The 17741-nt window shown below is 42.3% G+C and overlaps 1 protein-coding gene across 1 annotated transcript in view; it reads right to left on the bottom strand.

Moving 5' to 3' along the window:
* Positions 1-209: 209 nt before the first annotated feature.
* ASH1L (ASH1 like histone lysine methyltransferase) overlaps positions 210-17741 on the bottom strand; it is a 154975-nt gene continuing 137443 nt past the window's right edge. Inside the window, exons 18-28 of the mRNA XM_048828935.2 lie at positions 17422-17476; positions 17186-17318; positions 16381-16629; positions 15859-15945; positions 15131-15221; positions 7511-7649; positions 7010-7182; positions 6465-6631; positions 5135-5175; positions 4055-4356; positions 210-2471 (exon numbers count right to left, since the gene is read on the bottom strand). Of these exons, the coding sequence (XP_048684892.2) occupies positions 2380-2471; positions 4055-4356; positions 5135-5175; positions 6465-6631; positions 7010-7182; positions 7511-7649; positions 15131-15221; positions 15859-15945; positions 16381-16629; positions 17186-17318; positions 17422-17476 (1529 nt within the window). The 3' untranslated portion in view covers positions 210-2379. The remainder of the gene's footprint in view (positions 2472-4054; positions 4357-5134; positions 5176-6464; positions 6632-7009; positions 7183-7510; positions 7650-15130; positions 15222-15858; positions 15946-16380; positions 16630-17185; positions 17319-17421; positions 17477-17741) is intronic.

The raw sequence follows: 17741 nt of genomic DNA, 5'->3' as shown, positions 1-17741 counted from the left end.
GTACAGCAGCAGGAAAAACAACAGCACCACAACTATATCTGCTCGGTTTGTCAACAGTGATCAGGCAATGTGATATTCAAAGGAGATGGGGCAGCCATACAATTTAAAAAAAGGCTGTAAGACTTTGAACACATCACAGGAGCTGTTGGGACAAAGAGGCAAAAACGTGACATCAAGGATGTGTGAAAGAAAAAGCCCCACAAGTCATCAATAGGAAAAGTTTTTCCATTTAATACTAGACTCTCTCAGGATTGAGATGCAGGCTTTTTATGCAATTACATCCAATGTTAAAATTGGTAATACATAATTTACAAAGATTAACATCAAAACAATGATCTATTTAGATATGCTTTTGTAAAAAGGAAATATATTAGCAGCATTTATTTTCAGCAATCACACAGCCTACACCCATGCAGACTAAGAGTTCATATCTATTTGCAATAATGTAGTGCTTCCTGGTCTTAAAACAGCGATCCTGGTGACACACTGGTCTTCTCATTATTATAAAATAACCAAAAAATAAAAAAAGTCATTAATTTCTACACCAGTAAGAAAAACAATTCTTTGCACTTACCTAACATTTGATTGTCTAAAAAACATTTTGTTTAGTCTTTCAACAAAAGAAAGATAAAATGACAGAGCTAGTGTCTTGCTTCTGTACGCACTTTATTTTTTAAAAAGTTTTTAGTGTTTAACACCGTTTGAGACAATGATTTCTGTTATTAACTAAATGAGACAACCCAAAATTTTGGACATGCGATATTCCTACTACACGCACGAGTATTTTATACTCAGGGTTCCTGGTACTGTACAGTGCTTCTCTACAGTAAGAAAATATTCCAAACTATTTTCTTATTTCTTTTTTTTAATAAAATATTTTTTTCCTCAAAGGGTTTTTTCCTTTCTTTTTTTTCTTTTTAAATCAACACATAAAAGTTAATGGAATGAGTCATGTTCCACTAAGAGTAAAATAATAATTATAATAATAACAAGAATGTACATTAGGACAAGCTTGGTCCATTAAAAAGGAACATGTAACTACCGTATTGCTTTACATCCACGCAGCAGATATATACAACTTGGCACATTAAAAACTGGTTTTTCTTATAAGAACATCTAAAACAGGACTGTATATGCATATGTACGTCTGAAAGACAAAAAAGCAAAGCTATTTTAAAGGGGCAGTGTATGCCTACTGCCCCCTCCCTTTGCCACTAGCAGGGCCTGACCCAGAGACAGATGACAGCTTCACGGCACTGGCTATTGGGGAAAGTTACATGTTGAAATATAGGGGATCCCAGTACAGCACTAGTTTATGGCAAACTATGGCAATCACAATTTCATGCAGTGAAAAGTTAGCGCCTTGGCTGTAGTCTTTGGCAGCAATACTTTCATAACGGCAGAGAGAGGGAGTGGTAAAATACACTGTCTCTTTAAGAGACAGACGTTTTAAGCTGTACAGTTAGAACACAAGAATAGTGTTATTAGTTGATATATTCTACAGTTCACAACAAATACTCGCTCTGAATACTGCTTGACGGTTCATGTAGTGAAGGTTTCTTTTTTTTTCTTCTTTTAACAGATTTTAATTTGCACAACACATTGGACACACAAGAACCACAGCTTATCAAAAAAAACCAACAGCAATGGCGTCGTCAGGATTTGACTCGCTTTATAAAATTTATCTGCAGAAAAAATGTGAAAAATTACACACCCCCATTTCAGGATGTGGAACAACAAGTGCTTCAAACAACCAACTCTCGTTTCACTCTGAGCTGACTGGGGGCTTTTCCTCTCTACAGATCAAAGGAGCATCTGGGCACTGGCCGTTTCACGGTGAACCTTTTATACATCCTGGTACATTTCTTTCCCCTCTGAACTTGTGCAAATCTGAGGCCGCTCCTTTATGGCAGCCTTTATTTTAATCCACTGGGCCTTCACCCTCCCTACAGACTTCATACATTGGTACACACCACTGGCAGTGCCAACAGTATCTTGTACAATCATAGGACGACTGGTCTGTATGGGGAATATTCTCATCAGAGTAAATCACACCCTTCTATTTTCCTCCCCTTTTTCCCTCCAAGTGGGGACATTAAGCAAAAATAAATTAAATCTGACCATCTTGGACAAATAATCACAAGGTTTTCTCAGTACCTAACATCAATACAAGGCACGCCCAACAACACACACATCATAAGAGCACTGCAGAGCAAGACAGGGCCACCTGCCTGCTCAGACTTCTAAGTGCTAACTGTATTTATGTCAGTTTTCTTCTACCCTCCTCTTCTTGGTTAGTGTACAGAAAGGAGGGGGCTTCCCCGTCAGTCTCTAGCAGACCTGGTAGTGGACTCCAGATCACAGTCTGTTGTTGGAACATCACTTCCTGAAGCTGCTCTCCAGGATGGTGAGAGTACGCCTCCTCAATTTTCTTCCTGATCCTTCCTCCAGCAGGTAAGTGACATCAATAGCTGCAACAGACCACAGGGCTCTTAGTAAGGAGCTGATACAATACAATTCATTGTACCGGATGCTCTAATATTAATCCATGTAACATGACAGAGAAGTGTGGTCTACTGGTCTGAGCACAGAAACTCCTAGGCTTTCATTCTGGTCTTACGTAAACTCTCTCTAAGGCATAGGGCACGTCTCTAAAGAACTGATCCAAAGCCCACTGAAGTCAATAAGAGTCCTTTAATTCACTTCAAAGGGCTTTGGATACAGCCCTCAATCTCGTGCCTTTCTCTCAATCTTCTCATCTGTAAACTAGAGACAATAATAATTAAACTACCTATCTCACTGGAGGGAGGGAGTGAATAATTAGTAATGACAATGGGCTGTGAAAAAGTCCTATATAAATGCCTGTTTCATTATTAACAGGAGATTTCACTCAGATATTTAGTGGGAATTGCAAATGCTTCATAAGTAGGGCCCTACCAAATTCATGGTTCATTTTGATCAATTTCACGGTCATAGGATTTTAAAAATAATCAATTTCATGATTTCAGCTATTTAAATCTGAAATTTCATGGTGTTGTAATTGTAGGAGTCCTGACCAAAAAAGGAGTTGTGTGGGTTGCAAGATTATTGTACAGGGGGTTGTGGTACTGCTACCCTTACTTCTGCGCTGCTGCTGGCGACGGCACTGCCTTCAGAGCTGAGCAGGTGGAGAGAGGCAGCTGCTGGCCGGCAGTCCAGTTCTGAAGGCAGAGTCACCACCATCAGCAGTGCATAAGTAAAGATGGCAGGTACGGTCTTGTCACCTTTACTTGTGCGCTGCTGCCTGCAGAGCTGGGCCCTCAGTCAGCAGCTGCCACACTCCGGCCACCCAGCTCTGAAGGCAGCAGCGCAGAAGTAAGGGTAGCATGGTATTGCCACCCTTACTTCTGTGCTGCTGCTGGCAGGGCGCCACCTTCAGAGCTGGCCACCTGGCCACAGCTGCCACTCTCTGGCCACCCAGCTCTGAAGGCAGTGCAAGAAGTAAGGATGGCAATGCTACGACTCTCCCTAAAATAACCTTGCGATCCCCCTGCAACTCCCTTTTGGGTCAGGACCCCCAATTTGAGAAACACTGGTTTCCCCTGTGAAATCTGTATAGTATAGGGTAAAAGCACATAAAAGCAGATTTTATGGGGGAAGACAAGATTTCACAGTCTGTGATGTGTTTTTCATGGCTGTGAATTTGGTAGGGCCCTGTTCATAAGAATGGCCCTACTGGGTCAGACCAAGGGTCCATCTAGCCCAGTATCCTGTCTTCCGACTGCGGCCAGTGCCAGGTGCCCCAGAGGGAATGAACAGAACAGGTAATCAAGTGATCCATCCCCTGTCGCTCATTCCCAGCTTCTCGCAAACAGAGGCTAGGGACACCATTCCTGCCCATCCTGGCTAACAGGAAACATTTGTGCAGAGAACACTGGACACAAAATCATGTCCAGTAGCAATGAGTTCAGTTAAAAGCATTTGCTTTACTAATATGCCATGCATGACTCCAAAAACAAACCTAGAGAGGAAATCACTGTATTGCAGTGTACTGACGGAAGGGGTGCTTGCTCACCATTTTTCCCTGGGATTTTCTCTAAGAGGTTGAGCAGGATTTGATTAAGTCTCTCTCTCTGAATATGCCGCCTTTCCTCTGGAGTGCACAGTTGCCTTGTGACAGAGTTACTTTCCTCCACCTTTTTATCATTCTCACAGCCTTCACTAGAGACTGCTTCTCTCTCTGGCTCTTCCAGGCTACGCATCTCATTTGAAGCTTGTTCTTGGCTTGCTAGCACATCCTCAATGAGTGGAAGAGGATCTTCTTCTTGGTTCAGGTCTTTGATCTGTGGCTTTGAGCGGACCGTCTTCCAGGATGATCTAGCAGGGAGAGAGAGGTGTAAAAATCATAGTTTTGGACACACCTGACAGGAAGGTCAATTGTCAATGAGTCAGGAACCCCAGCTGTGGAGTGGCTTACGAATTTTCTATGGTTTGGAGCCAATCATACAGTAGTATCCTTGGAGGGGAAATCTGCAGCCAGACACCATAATTATAAAGCATGAGAGGCAATGCCCATAGCATTAGCTTACCTTGCAAAACTGCAAATGTTATTGCACATTTCCCGCGTTACTTCTGCATATTTAAAAAATAAAACATATTTCTCCTCCTACCCTGAAAATTTTTTTTCCAAGTGCTTAAGCTCATGATCCACTGAGAACTTGCTCTCTAATCTTCAACAGTCTTGACTACTGTTTTTAACCCCCCAAATGGCATAAGACTGTGGAATCTCTGAGCCTCATCCTGATGTCAATCTGCATCACCCTCTGCTCAGGGATCTCTAGTGGCTATTCTGCCTTTGCAGGGTGGGCCCTACGGTCTCCCATGACATGTCTCAAACCGTTTCTGCCCACTTTCAAGAGCACCTAACCCCCATCTCTTTCTGCAAATGTGTTTCAGGAGGATTGCTGCTGGCTCCATATTTATTACCATTCCCCCACACTCGTATCTGTTTGAATTTTGAGCAGGTTGTTTTTTAATTACTTCGCTTTTCTGTTTTTACAGCCTCTCAAGGGTATTGATAGGGCATGGGTGCTTTACAAATAAAAACAACTATCCCATCTCTTTACTAAAGAACAACTCAGTAGGTAGGACTCACCTGCCTCCATTTCTCTTGTAGTTGTCTGGTACATAATGAGGCTACAACAATAATAAAGGTCACAGTTAAACAAACAAAGCACTAAGAACTAAGCATTGGACAGTATAAAAATATCACAAATTAAATCCAATGTAGAAGGAAGAGCTGGCCTGCCTCATGCATTGGACTTTAGTGGCTGAGGAAAAGGGATTGTGACCCATCATTATAAATACAGGGTGCAGGCAGAGAGCTAATCACCCCTTAGCACCAGCCCCTATTACTCCTCTCTCAACACTGTAGCCCTCTAGGTCACCTGGGTAAGTTTCAAAACCAGTGGGATATTTTGCTTTAAAACACTGCTATTCAGAAAGCCTGATTTTCCCTCTGTGGGAATATGGATAGAATCTCTAGATCATATACAAGAGCTCGCTGCTCCTGAGGAGGAGAAACAAGCTCAGCTATGAAAGCTCTGCCAAGTCTGGTGCTTCTGAGCTTGGGGGACTAAGCTGCTGACACTGCTAGAGGTAGGGGTGTGTACAGGGAGCAGCTAGTACTTCCAGGGAGTGGGGTGGTGAGTGAGAGAGACAGGGAAATGTGAAGTTATCAATGCTTGAGATAGGGAGGGGCACCGCACTCCATGGTCTGGCAGCTTATCTGGAGTTCTCTTCTTGATAAAAGACATGTAATTTTCAGTGCTGAAGGTCAATGATATGCAATTTGATGGAGCTGAGAGAGAGAAATTTGAAATTACACCTGTTCTATTGAGAACCATTGTTTAGGGTTGACTAATCAAAACAACTTTTAGCAGAGCAATGGGCTTGGGATAGTTAGACACAGAATGTGGGATGTGCTTACACTGTAAGCGGCTTGGGACAGGGAGCAAGTCTCTAAATAAATTAATGTTAATAATGTTACTATTAATATTTATGCCCAGGGGTACAAAGCCAGCACAGACAGGGTAACTGTGGGGCTATTTTCTGTGAAGTTCATTGAAATATGAAAATGTTCTGCAACTGCTGAATTGTTGCTTGAGTCAAGGTTCAAGTTTTCTCTAGCCAGGAATGTCTTTGGTGAAAGCAGCACTGGGGTTTCTGTTGGAAACCAGGATGTTCAGCCTTGCACATCTCCATTCGTTCTAAGTGCATTTGAGAATTGGCAATGATCTGCCTGCAATCAATTTTCTTTTCAGATTCTTTTCTGATCAACTTTCTATCCAGTCTGAGTGTAATGTTTACATGTCAGTTCTCCTTGGTTTACCAGGCTTCATTCAGAAGCAGGGAGGCAACAGTTTTCCGAGACTGTGTTCTGTATTATATTAAGAAGCTGAAAGGTCATGAGAAGAGACACTTACTGAGAAGTCTCTCTTGGGTGTGAGTTTCTTGGGGAAGTGGTCAAAGGCATACGGCTTGGTGCAGACAGGATAGCGATTCCGGTGGATTTTATAGAAGAGGTGGGCTGATTTATCAAGGCGGTAATCACAGATATACACATCCTGCTCCTTCACTCCTTTTGGCCTCCCTGCAGTTATAGCAAAAACCAAAGTGCATATAGCATTCCAGGACAAGAACAAACAGCATATACTATGGTATAGAGATGTATTGTGCGTACTTACACTGAGGTCCCAGCTACACTTGTTCTACTCAATTCAGATTCATAACAAACAGGGGAATCTCTAATTCATTTTAAGAAAGAAACTTCCTTGCTCTAATCCCACTACACACCCATCCACATTTACAATATATGAAAAAAGTAATGAGTAGAAAAGGAAAATGCAAGGAGGTGGGGCTGAGGAGAGCTGATGTGAAGGGTAAGAGGAGGAAGGGAGCATTCTCTATTGTATGTGGAGAAAGACAAATCCCAATGTGTTTATTTTCTCACCGAGTAAAGCCTGCTTACCTTTACAGTAGGTGTAGAGGTCCAGCACACAGCAAGTCCCCACCACAGCCTCTAAGGGGATAATCTCATACAGTGGCACCCGGAACAGCTCATTGTGATAAAACCTTCGGGAAGGGGAGTGGTGGGTTTCATGTGGACGGAAATAATGATGACCAAATGCAAACCGCTCCTCTCTGTTAAAAGGTGTGAGAGAGAGAGAGACTATTTCCCTTGAGCTGTGGTTTTGACTTCACTTTATGCCCTATACTCACCACTCTTTTTGAATTATCTATATTGCCCTTTTAGCATTGGTTATGACCACAGACAAGGTCACACCAACGAGCCTTGTGTTTTCTTGTTTACCCCTTCAGCAAATACCAATAATAATTCCAGTCTGATCTCTAGATCTTGTGTCATAAAAATAACCTTTTCTTTACACTCTTTAAAGAAGACTATTACAAGTTATTCTGTTTTCGGCAGATACCCAAAATGTCTTGAGTGCAGAAGATGCCTTGAACATACTTTTCATTTTTCCAAAGTTTTTCTATGCGGAAGATATCAAGTTTCTCCCTGTTAATGTGGGATAGCAGCCGGTAGGACTGCCGGACAGGGTGCCCATCTGGAGTTCTTCGGCTGTCTCTCATCAGATATACGCAGTCACCTGGCAATAGGCAGAAGAGACACATCCTGTAAAGAATGTCTCATTTGACACAGTGGCCCAAAAACAGAGAAGCGGCTGGTTTAGTTAAAACAATAACATGACACAGCTGCCCCATATTTAATTCTGAAAGAGTAAAATACAACTAATGCAGAGCCAGTGAACAAGGGTCAGATTGCCTTGGTCTTCTTCATGACACATTCTACTAGCAGAGAATGAAACATAACTTGAATTTTATGTCCCCAGCCAAATGTGACGACAGATTCATCGATTCCAAGGCCAGAAGGGACCACTGTGATCAGTGGTTTGACCTCCTGTATAACACAAGTATGGACCTTCTCCAAAGTAATTCCTATAACATATCTTTTTAGAAAAACATCCACTCTTGATTTCAAAATTGTGAGTGATAAAGAATCCACCATGACCCTGGGTAAATGGTTCTAATGGTTAATTACCCTCATTGTCAAACAGTTACTTCTTACAGCCAGTCTGAATTTGTCTAGTTTCAACTTCCAGCCGCTGGATCATGTCATGCCTTTTTCTGCTAGACTGAAGAGCCTATAATTAAATATTTGTTTCCCATGTAGACACTTACAGACTTTACTCAAGTCACCCCTTAATTATCTTTTTGTTAAGATAAATAGATTGAGCTCCTGGAATCTCTCACTATAAGGCATGTTTTCTAATCCTTTAATCATTCTCATGGCTCTTCTCTGAACCCTAATTTATTAACATTCTTCTTGAATTGTGGGCACCAGGAATGGACAAAGTACTTCAGCAATGGTCACACAAGCACCTAATACAGAGATAAAATAACCTTTCTAGTCCTACTTGAGATTCCCCGATTTATTCAACCAAGGATCGTATTAGCCCTTTTGGTCACAGCGTTGTACTGGGAGATCATGTTCAGCTGATTATCCATCATGACCCCCAAATCTTTTTCAGTCACTGCTTCCAAGGATAGAGTCCCCCATCCTGTAAGTATAGCCTATGTTTTTTGTTCCTAGATGTATACATTTAGCCATATTAAAAACACATATTTTGTCTTGCACCCAGTTTACCAAGAGATACATGGTGCTCTGAATCAGCAACCTGTCCTCTTTATTATTTACAACTCCCCTAATTTTTATGTTATCTGCAAACTTTATAGTGAGGATTTTATATTTTCTACCAAGTCATTGATAAAAGCATAGGGACAAGAACCAATCCCAAATCAAGAAACACACCTGACCGATGAAGATTCCCTGTTAAGTTTTTAATCCACTTAATATGTACCATGTTAATTTAATCTAGTTTTTTAATCAAAACATTATGTAGCACCAACTCAAACACCTTACAGAAGTCTAAGTATATTATGTTAACGCTATTACCTCTATCAACTAAACGTGTAAACTTATCTAAAGAAGATATCAAGTTAGTTTGACACAATCTACTTTCCATATACTCATGTTGATTTACATTAATTACATTATTCTCTTTAAATTCTTTTTTAATTGAGCCCTGTATCAGGCGCTTCGCTGTCTTGCCAGGGATTGATGTCCGGCTGACAGGCCTATAATTACCTGGGTCATCCTGTTTATCCTGATACAACTGATCAGTTAAACTGATACAACATTAGCTTTTATCCAGTCTTCGGGAACTTTCCTGATGCTCCAAGGCTTATTGAAAAATCAACATTAATGGTCCAGTGAGCTCCTAAACCAGCTCTGTTAAAATACTTGGATGCAAGTTATCTGGAACTGCTGATTTTAAAATGTTTAACTGCAGTAGCTTCTGTTTGACAATAATGTGCTATCACCACATGATGAGACTATATCATGTTTTTTCCCCATATTTAATTCTGAAAGAGTAAAATACAACTAATGCAGAGCCAGTGAACAAGGGTCAGATTGCCTTGGTCTTCTTCATGACACATTCTATCAGAACAGAAATATTTATTGAACACTTCTGTATTATTAATGATTATTCTATCATTTCTATCTAGTAATGGATCAATACCATTGTCAGTATTCTTTTTGTTCCTATATATTAAAAAATCCCTTCTCCTTATTGTCCTTAACTCTGCTGGCCATAGATTTCTATCTGTGTCCCTCTGCTTCCCTTATCAATTTTCTACAATTCTGAACTCCTGATTTATTTTCATTACTATCAACTTCCCCTTTTTTCCAATTTTATATCTATAATCTAACTATAAAAAAACAGCTGCCTTCACTCTCTTCTAAACCAGATTGTTTTTTATAACCAGCACAGCCTTCTTCCTCAATTGTGTTTTATTGGGGATCTAGTAAGGAGTTCTTAAATGATTCCCAATTATCAGTCTCATTTTTCTGATTAAATTCTTCCTCCCAGCTGATTGAGCTCATAACTGTTTTCAGCTTTGTGAAATTCGCCCCATTAAAGTACCAAGTATATATATTACTTGTGCGCTTTATTCTGCTTTCACATTATAAATGCAACCAAGTCATGGTCATGTGCACCTAAGCTACTATTAATTATTAGCTCAGTTATCAGTTCTTCTTTATCTGTTAGGACAAGGTCTAATAAAGAGTTCCTCCCCGTTGTCTACAACATTTGAGAAAATAAAAATAAATTATCATAGGGGGTAGGACTGACCGCAAAAGAGGATTTGGCTAGTAAAACGTTATTCAAATTTGTAATCATAACTGTAATGTTCTCTAGACTACCTAAAGAACAGATCATTGATGAGAAAGTAGATCATTGATCCAAAAAGCACTAAGCTCTGACTACTCTCAGAACTCTAACAGGAGTAAAGCTCCTGAGAGATACATGCAGCTCAGGGGAAATGGATTAAAGAGGGCCAAGCAAAGGGAACATTCTTGAGAATTGTGACTCTTTGCTCAGTGTAACCATGGGACAGTTCCATGAACTTCTGCTTGTTCTTTACCAATGAAAGGAAGAAACAGTAGGGAAGTGAGTGTGGCCCAGAACTCAGAGCAAGCGAGAATGCTAGAGAAATGCACAGCGTCATTCAAAATGCCACAGGATTTAATGTGCAATATTTTAAAAGATATTTCCAACTGTATTTGAATCCATTCACAATGAATGAAAAGCTGTGAAAGCCCCAGGAGAGCAAGTTCTTCAGCCCAAGACAATTAGTGGTTCTGTGTGTGGCCCTGCAAAGCTGAACCCTTTTTACATGCAGACAGAAACTGGTGTTTGTTTGCAAAACCCACTATCCATTTGTATTCTCCCCACAGACTGATATCATCTGGGATGGGAAAAAATAGCTTTTTCAGCTAATTTCTCCGACTTCAGTTCAGAGTAGGTTCAGCCTGTGCCTTGGTTACTTCCAAAGCTTCACACAAGAGATGCCAGACAACTAGGGCTGTAGTCTGAGAAGTCAAGTTCCATGAAGACCTGAAAGATTTCAGGATCCCTGGGCCTTTTCAGTCAATTTTAGGATTAAAATAAAAAAAAAAAAGTTAAATAGATCATTAAAAAAATGTAAAAAGTTAAATAGATCATTTGTCAAATTTGTACATATTAAAAAGGGGCTCTGAGACTCCTCCTCCCAAATCTATTTCAGGGATTTACACTGCTGCCCATCACCGTAGTAACTAAGATATATATATATATATATATATCACACACATACACTGCAATATGTCAAGAAATGATAGACATAAAAATGAAAGCTCTCTTTTCCTGTGTAGCCCTGACATATGCCCTGCTGCCATAGGCCTCTCTTTAAACCCTTTGGCACATGGAGTTAAGGGCTTTTCTTCAGGGAACACCACCTTTTCCTATTAAAAGGCCTGAGAGGCAAACCTTCCATGCTGAGAGAGGCTGCTGGCCACCCAGCTGAACACTGGGAAGCAAATGAGAATGTTGAAAAGCTTTGACATATTAAATTAATAAAGTTTCAGCTTTTAAAGACAGAGAAGCAACTTTAGTCCCCTCTGCCACCCACAGGGAGAGAGTAGAACAACTCCAGCATCTACTGTACATGACTCTCACCTCTTAGAGCATCCTGAAGTAGAAACATGACCAGATCGGTGGCAGGGAGAGCTGTGGCTCAAATGCATTTCCTCACTGACCTCTGGACACAGGGAGAGCTTGTCGGCAAAGCCAGGGCTCAGATGACTAAGTTCTAAGCATATTTTCAATTGGACCCAAAATTCAAAGCATATTTTCAATTCACCCAAAATTAATTTTAAACATAAAAAAGAAGCTTACAAGAAGTGGAAGGTTGGACATATGACCAGGGAAGAGTATAAAAATACTGCTCGGGCATGTAGAAATGATATCAGGAGGGCCAAATCGCACCTGGAGCTGCAGCTAGCAAGAGATGTCAAGAGTAACAAGAAGGGTTTCTTCAGGTATGTTGGCAACAAGAAGAAAGCCAAGGAAAGTGTGGGCCCCTTACTGAATGAGGGAGGCAACCTAGTGACAGAGGATGTGGAAAAAGCTAATGTACTCAATGCTTTTTTTGCCTCTGTCTTCACTAACAAGGTCAGCACCCAGACTGCTGCGCTGGGCATCACAAAATGGGGAAGAGATGGCCAGCCCTCTGTGGAGATAGAGGTGGTTAGGGACTATTTAGAAAAGCTGGACGTGCACAAGTCCATGGGGCCGGACGAGTTACATCCGAGAGTGCTGAAGGAATTGGCGGCTGTGATTGCAGAGCCATTGGCCATTATCTTTGAAAACTCGTGGCGAACCGGGGAAGTCCCGAATGACTGGAAAAAGGCTAATGTAGTGCCAATCTTTAAAAAAGGGAAGAAGGAGGATCCTGGGAACTACAGGCCAGTCAGCCTCACCTCAGTCCCTGGAAAAATCATGGAGCAGGTCCTCAAAGAATCAATCCTGAAGCACTTGCATGAGAGGAAAGTGATCAGGAACAGCCAGCATGGATTCACCAAGGGAAGGTCATGCCTGACTAATCTAATCGCCTTTTATGATGAGATTACTGGTTCTGTGGATGAAGGGAAAGCAGTGGATGTATTGTTTCTTGACTTTAGCAAAGCTTTTGACACGGTCTCCCACAGTATTCTTGTCAGCAAGTTAAGGAAGTATGGGCTGGATGAATGCACTATAAGGTGGGTAGAAAGCTGGCTAGATTGTCGGGCTCAACGGGTAGTGATCAATGGCTCCATGTCTAGTTGGCAGCCGGTGTCAAGTGGAGTGCCCCAGGGGTCGGTCCTGGGGCCGGTTTTGTTCAATATCTTCAAAAATGATCTGGAGGATGGTGTAGATTGCACTCTCAGCAAATTTGCGGATGATACTAAACTGGGAGGAGTGGTAGATACGCTGGAGGGGAGGGATAGGATACAGAAGGACCTAGAAAAATTGGAGGATTGGGCCAAAAGAAATCTGATGAGGTTCAATAAGGATAAGTACAGGGTCCTGCACTTAGGACGGAAGAATCCAATGCACCGCTACAGACTAGGGGCCGAATGGCTAGGCAGCAGTTCTGCGGAAAAGGACCTAGGGGTGACAGTGGATGAGAAGCTGGATATGAGTCAGCAGTGTGCCCTTGTTGCCAAGAAGGCCAATGGCATTTTGGGATGTATAAGTAGGGGCATAGCGAACAAATTGAGGGACGTGATCGTTCCCCTCTATTCGACATTGGTGAGGCCTCGTCTGGAGTACTGTGTCCAGTTTTGGGCCCCACACTACAAGAAGGATGTGGATAAATTGGAGAGAGTCCAGCGAAGGGCAACAAAAATGATTAGGGGTCTAGAACACATGACTTATGAGGAGAGTCTGAGGGAGCTGGGATTGCTTAGTCTGCAGAAGAGAAGAATGAGGGGGGATTTGATAGCTGCTTTCAACTACCTGAAAGGGGGTTCCAAAGAGGATGGCTCTAGACTCTCAATGGTAGCAGATGACAGGACAAGGAGTAATGGTCTCAAGTTGCAGTGGGGGAGGTTTAGATTGGATATTAGGAAAAACTTTTTCACTATGAGGGTGGTGAAACACTGGAATGCGTTACCTAGGGAGGTGGTAGAATCTCCTTCCTTAGAGGTTTTAAGGTCAGGCTTGACAAAGCCCTGGCTGGGATGATTTAACTGGGAATTGGTCCTGCTTCGAGCAGGGGGTTGGACTAGATGACCTTCTGGGGTCCCTTCCAACCCTGATATTCTATGATTCTACTCATAGGTGAAACAGGAATAACTCCCCCTCAGCCCTGAAAGGCAGTTTGCAGCTGTGAGAGTGCAAGGGGACAGCCTCTGTGCCACTGTTCTTGCTCCCTGGGGTGTCCCAAGAGCTGTGCAAATCTCAGGCCATTGGTGAATTTATGGTATGGAAGTTCCTGTTCATTCTACAGAGTAGAACTCCAATTGCAGAGTTTCCTAGCTCTGTATGTTGGAAAATCTGTGCCACGCTGTTATTCTGACAGCTCTGTATTGAATGGGTGGTTCAAGATTGGTTCAGTACATTAATAAGACTCTGGGTGTTAAAAAAAGACAAAAAACTAGCTGAAACAGAGAAGAAAGAGAAGGAACAAACCTAGAAGCCCAATCAGCAACCCCAATCAGCAACCCAATGACAGAAACCAAAACATAAAGAGGAAACCAAATGTCTTTGGTGTGGCCAAGATGGTTGCTGCAGAGGGATTCTAAGAAAGGCTGAGGAAATGAGCATTCCAGAGTCCCACACAAAGGATGGAGAAGGCACTGCTCCTGGTCTCCTGAAAAGTCTCCCATCCCCCCACACCCCTTAATAAACATACCAACTGGTTTAACTCATTCTTGATCAGTTCTCTTTATATTGTATGGATCTCTTTCTAACCTTGTCTGTATCTGTGGGGTGAAATTAAGAAAAAGAAAAATTCAGGTTCAATAACAGGAAAAGTCTCCTGACAGAGACCTCTATGAGATCTGACCCCTACAGGGCTTGGGGCTTTGAAACAATTACTAGAAGTATACACAAAAAGAAAAGGAGTACTTGTGGCACCTTAGAGACTAACCAATTTATTTGAGCATGAGCTTTCGTGAGCCACAGCTCACTCACGAAAGCTCATGCTCAAATAAATTGGTTAGTCTCTAAGGTGCCACAAGTACTCCTTTTCTTTTTGCGAATACAGACTAACACGGCTGTTCCTCTGAAACCTAGAAGTATACACTGTGAGGAGCAGAGGAGGGGATGGATGATCTAATAGGTCTTTTCCGTGTCCAGCGTATATGGTCCTATGATCTATTCAGCTTGGTACCAAAGTGCGTCTGAGCCCATGCCTTCCTTCTTGGACTTGCTCTTTCCTGTTAACTCCCAGCAGCTGCCTCAGCTTTCTCTCTTTGGCCAGAAGGAAGCTCGTGCCTCTGCTAAAGAAACGTAATGCCTACCCATCAATCAGTCTGTATCATCTCAGCCTCCTCACTATGTGTCACCTGCGTAATAGCTAAGAGCATGATTTCATATTCATATGAAAGATGCATATATTTGAATCAAGGTCAAACCAGAGTGTTCTTTGTATCTTCCTTTCTGATGGAAATCACAGCAGTCACAGAGAATGCACACACCTTGGCGCAGCAACAGGTCATCCCGTAACAGACAGATGAAATAAACACAGCCAGGCTGGGCATAATGGGGACGAGGAATCATGGGGACCTCCTAGCAAAAGAAAGAAATGAACTGGTGAGATGGGGTGACCCTTTCATTACATCATTTACAATCTGTCCAGCACCGGGGCAGAGGCCAACCATATATGCTGCACTTTTGGACATGCTCAGTAGAGCTGGACACAGAATAAGAATTAATATTTAACAGAATTAAAGAGGACTCAAGGAGATTGTAATGTAAAGCTGGAGAGCCTCAGATGCGCATTTCCTTTCATGTTTGAGCTGTCAAAAGCTCTGGGCCTCACAATTCTATACTGGCCTAACCAGACTCTTCTGCCTTGGAAAAAGGGGAAACTCTTCTGTGCAGTTTCTCTTTTCCTTGGGTAGGAGATGTAGGATTCTGGCTACTAACCTGCTCCCAACTTGATTATTGTTGCAGTTGATAAAACCTGGCATGCGTTGCTTCAGAAGCTTGCTTTCTGCCTTTGCTAGCCCAAGAGAGAGAACTGTGAACTGATCCCACACTATTTGCAGGCCAGCACAAAGCTGAGAGCAACAAGAGTTAATTCTTTATTAACTCCATAGATTAGTTACACTCTGGCTAATTGGCACATGCAATAATTTAAATGCAAGAAGTATTACAGTTTGTGATTGTTACATCAGAGCAAGAGCAACTGAAAATAGTTTACCCTGTCCACGGATCGAGGGTCACACTGTTCACACAAGTAGTGTTCAACATCAGAATTTACACCCATGCAATCGCAGTGCTGCCAAACCTACAAAGAAATCCCGATTAGGAAGACATGGATTATAATTTGTAAATAAAACACATCTCCTCATGAGACAGATTAAGAGAGCATAAGAACAAGCAACCAAAAAGAAATGCAGGGCTTTCTGTGAAATATTTCACATATTGTCAGATAAAAGATAATAAGATCCGTATGCTGTGGTTTTTATTAATCATTGCTGAAGTTTTAACGTCTCGATATAAATGTATTGCTGGCTGTTTCATAAGTGTTAGCTCCTATCTCTAGTCATTTTATTTGCATTTCCTGTGGGGAAACAGCAGTGCTAAATTCTCTTTGGAGAGAAAAGGGAGATCTGGAAGTGGCACTCTGCCGTATCAGCTGTGTGGAAGCTGTGGATATAGTAACTATTCACCATGGGGAAGGTGGAGCTGGACACTCCCTCTCCCTTTTGTTCCCCCTCACCATGCACTTGTCACACTGGATCATGAGTCCTTCGTCTTTGTAAAGGCCACAGATGCAGCGGATTACATCCTCATCTTTCTCATGCCCATTCTCCTTCTCACAGATGGACGTCTCACTGCTGTCGGCTTCGCTTGCTGTCTCCCCCACAATCTCATCGATCTGGGCAGAAGCTTCATGGCGAGCATTGTAATATGCCTTCCGTAGTCGGCACACGTCACGTCCAATTGGAGACTTCCTGCCATAGTATTTCTGAATACAAACAAAAGAAGCAACTCACTCTTCTAAACACCCCCTACCTTGGGCACATTCATCCACTCTGCCCACTTCAGCGTGCATTCTTGGGAGATGGCCTGCTCTGCTAGCCTCATGTACCTCTGGGGTAGATATATTCACTCTACCTACTGCCATATGTTTCTGGGTCAGATGTCCCTGCCCAGCCAGCTCTTGTGTACCTCTGGGGCCTGCCCCATATGACTTAGAGGCAGGTGCGTGTGCCCTGGCTATCCCTGAATGCCCCTGAAGTACAAGTTAATTCCCTTGAGAAGCACCCTGGTCTCTTCAGGCTGGAAAGATGCACACTATTCACAAGCCTTTACTTTGTTGGCACCATGCAGCTGGAACAAGTTGAGAGAGCAGGGTGAAGGGAACAAGTTACCAGTGTCATCTCTCTGCACTCACTTGGCTTGTCAGAGGAGAGTTATATGACTCTCTCTCTCTCTGTTGCAAGAACCTCTGTTGCCATGACCATTAATTCAGGCCACACCCACAGTGCCTGTGCTGTAGCTTTACGGCTTGGCATCCTCACCTCAGCATTCCGGAAGACCTTCAGCATGTCCCCATCAAAAGCTTCCACAGTTTTATAATACCCAGTCAAGATCTGCTTCTCAATGGTGGCAAGGTCCAAGGGGTCAGAGATCTTCTCATAGTAATCTGCATTTCTAAAAGAGGAGGGAATCTATAGTGTCATTTTCACCAACACGTCAAAGATGCACAAACCGGTTAGAATAAAATTACAGATTGGTCTGAGAAGCAAGAACTTACTTTTTCTTTGGAGGAAGGTTCAGCAGTGGAGCTGCGAGAGCCTGCCTGGAAGAGTCTGTAAAGGAAGCACAGAGTTGAATAGTGCTTTGCCATATCAGAATTAAACAAGAGATGTAAACAGTGAACTCAGTCTAAAGAGAGCCCCTTTTTCACCCTCAGACACAGGGACCAGGAATTGTTGGATATTTTAAGGAACTGGCTGTTGGGTACTCTTTACGTGTACAGCACTGAAGATCAGTTCACACTGCAGCAGCATCTTGCACACTGAATCATAGAGCTGAATCTATACAAAATAACTTTTGTAGGACAGCCCCACCTGT

Source organism: Caretta caretta, chromosome 24 (assembly GCF_965140235.1).
Source record: "Caretta caretta isolate rCarCar2 chromosome 24, rCarCar1.hap1, whole genome shotgun sequence".
NCBI lineage: Eukaryota > Metazoa > Chordata > Testudines > Cheloniidae > Caretta > Caretta caretta.
This window is presented reverse-complemented; position numbering and strand designations above follow the sequence as displayed.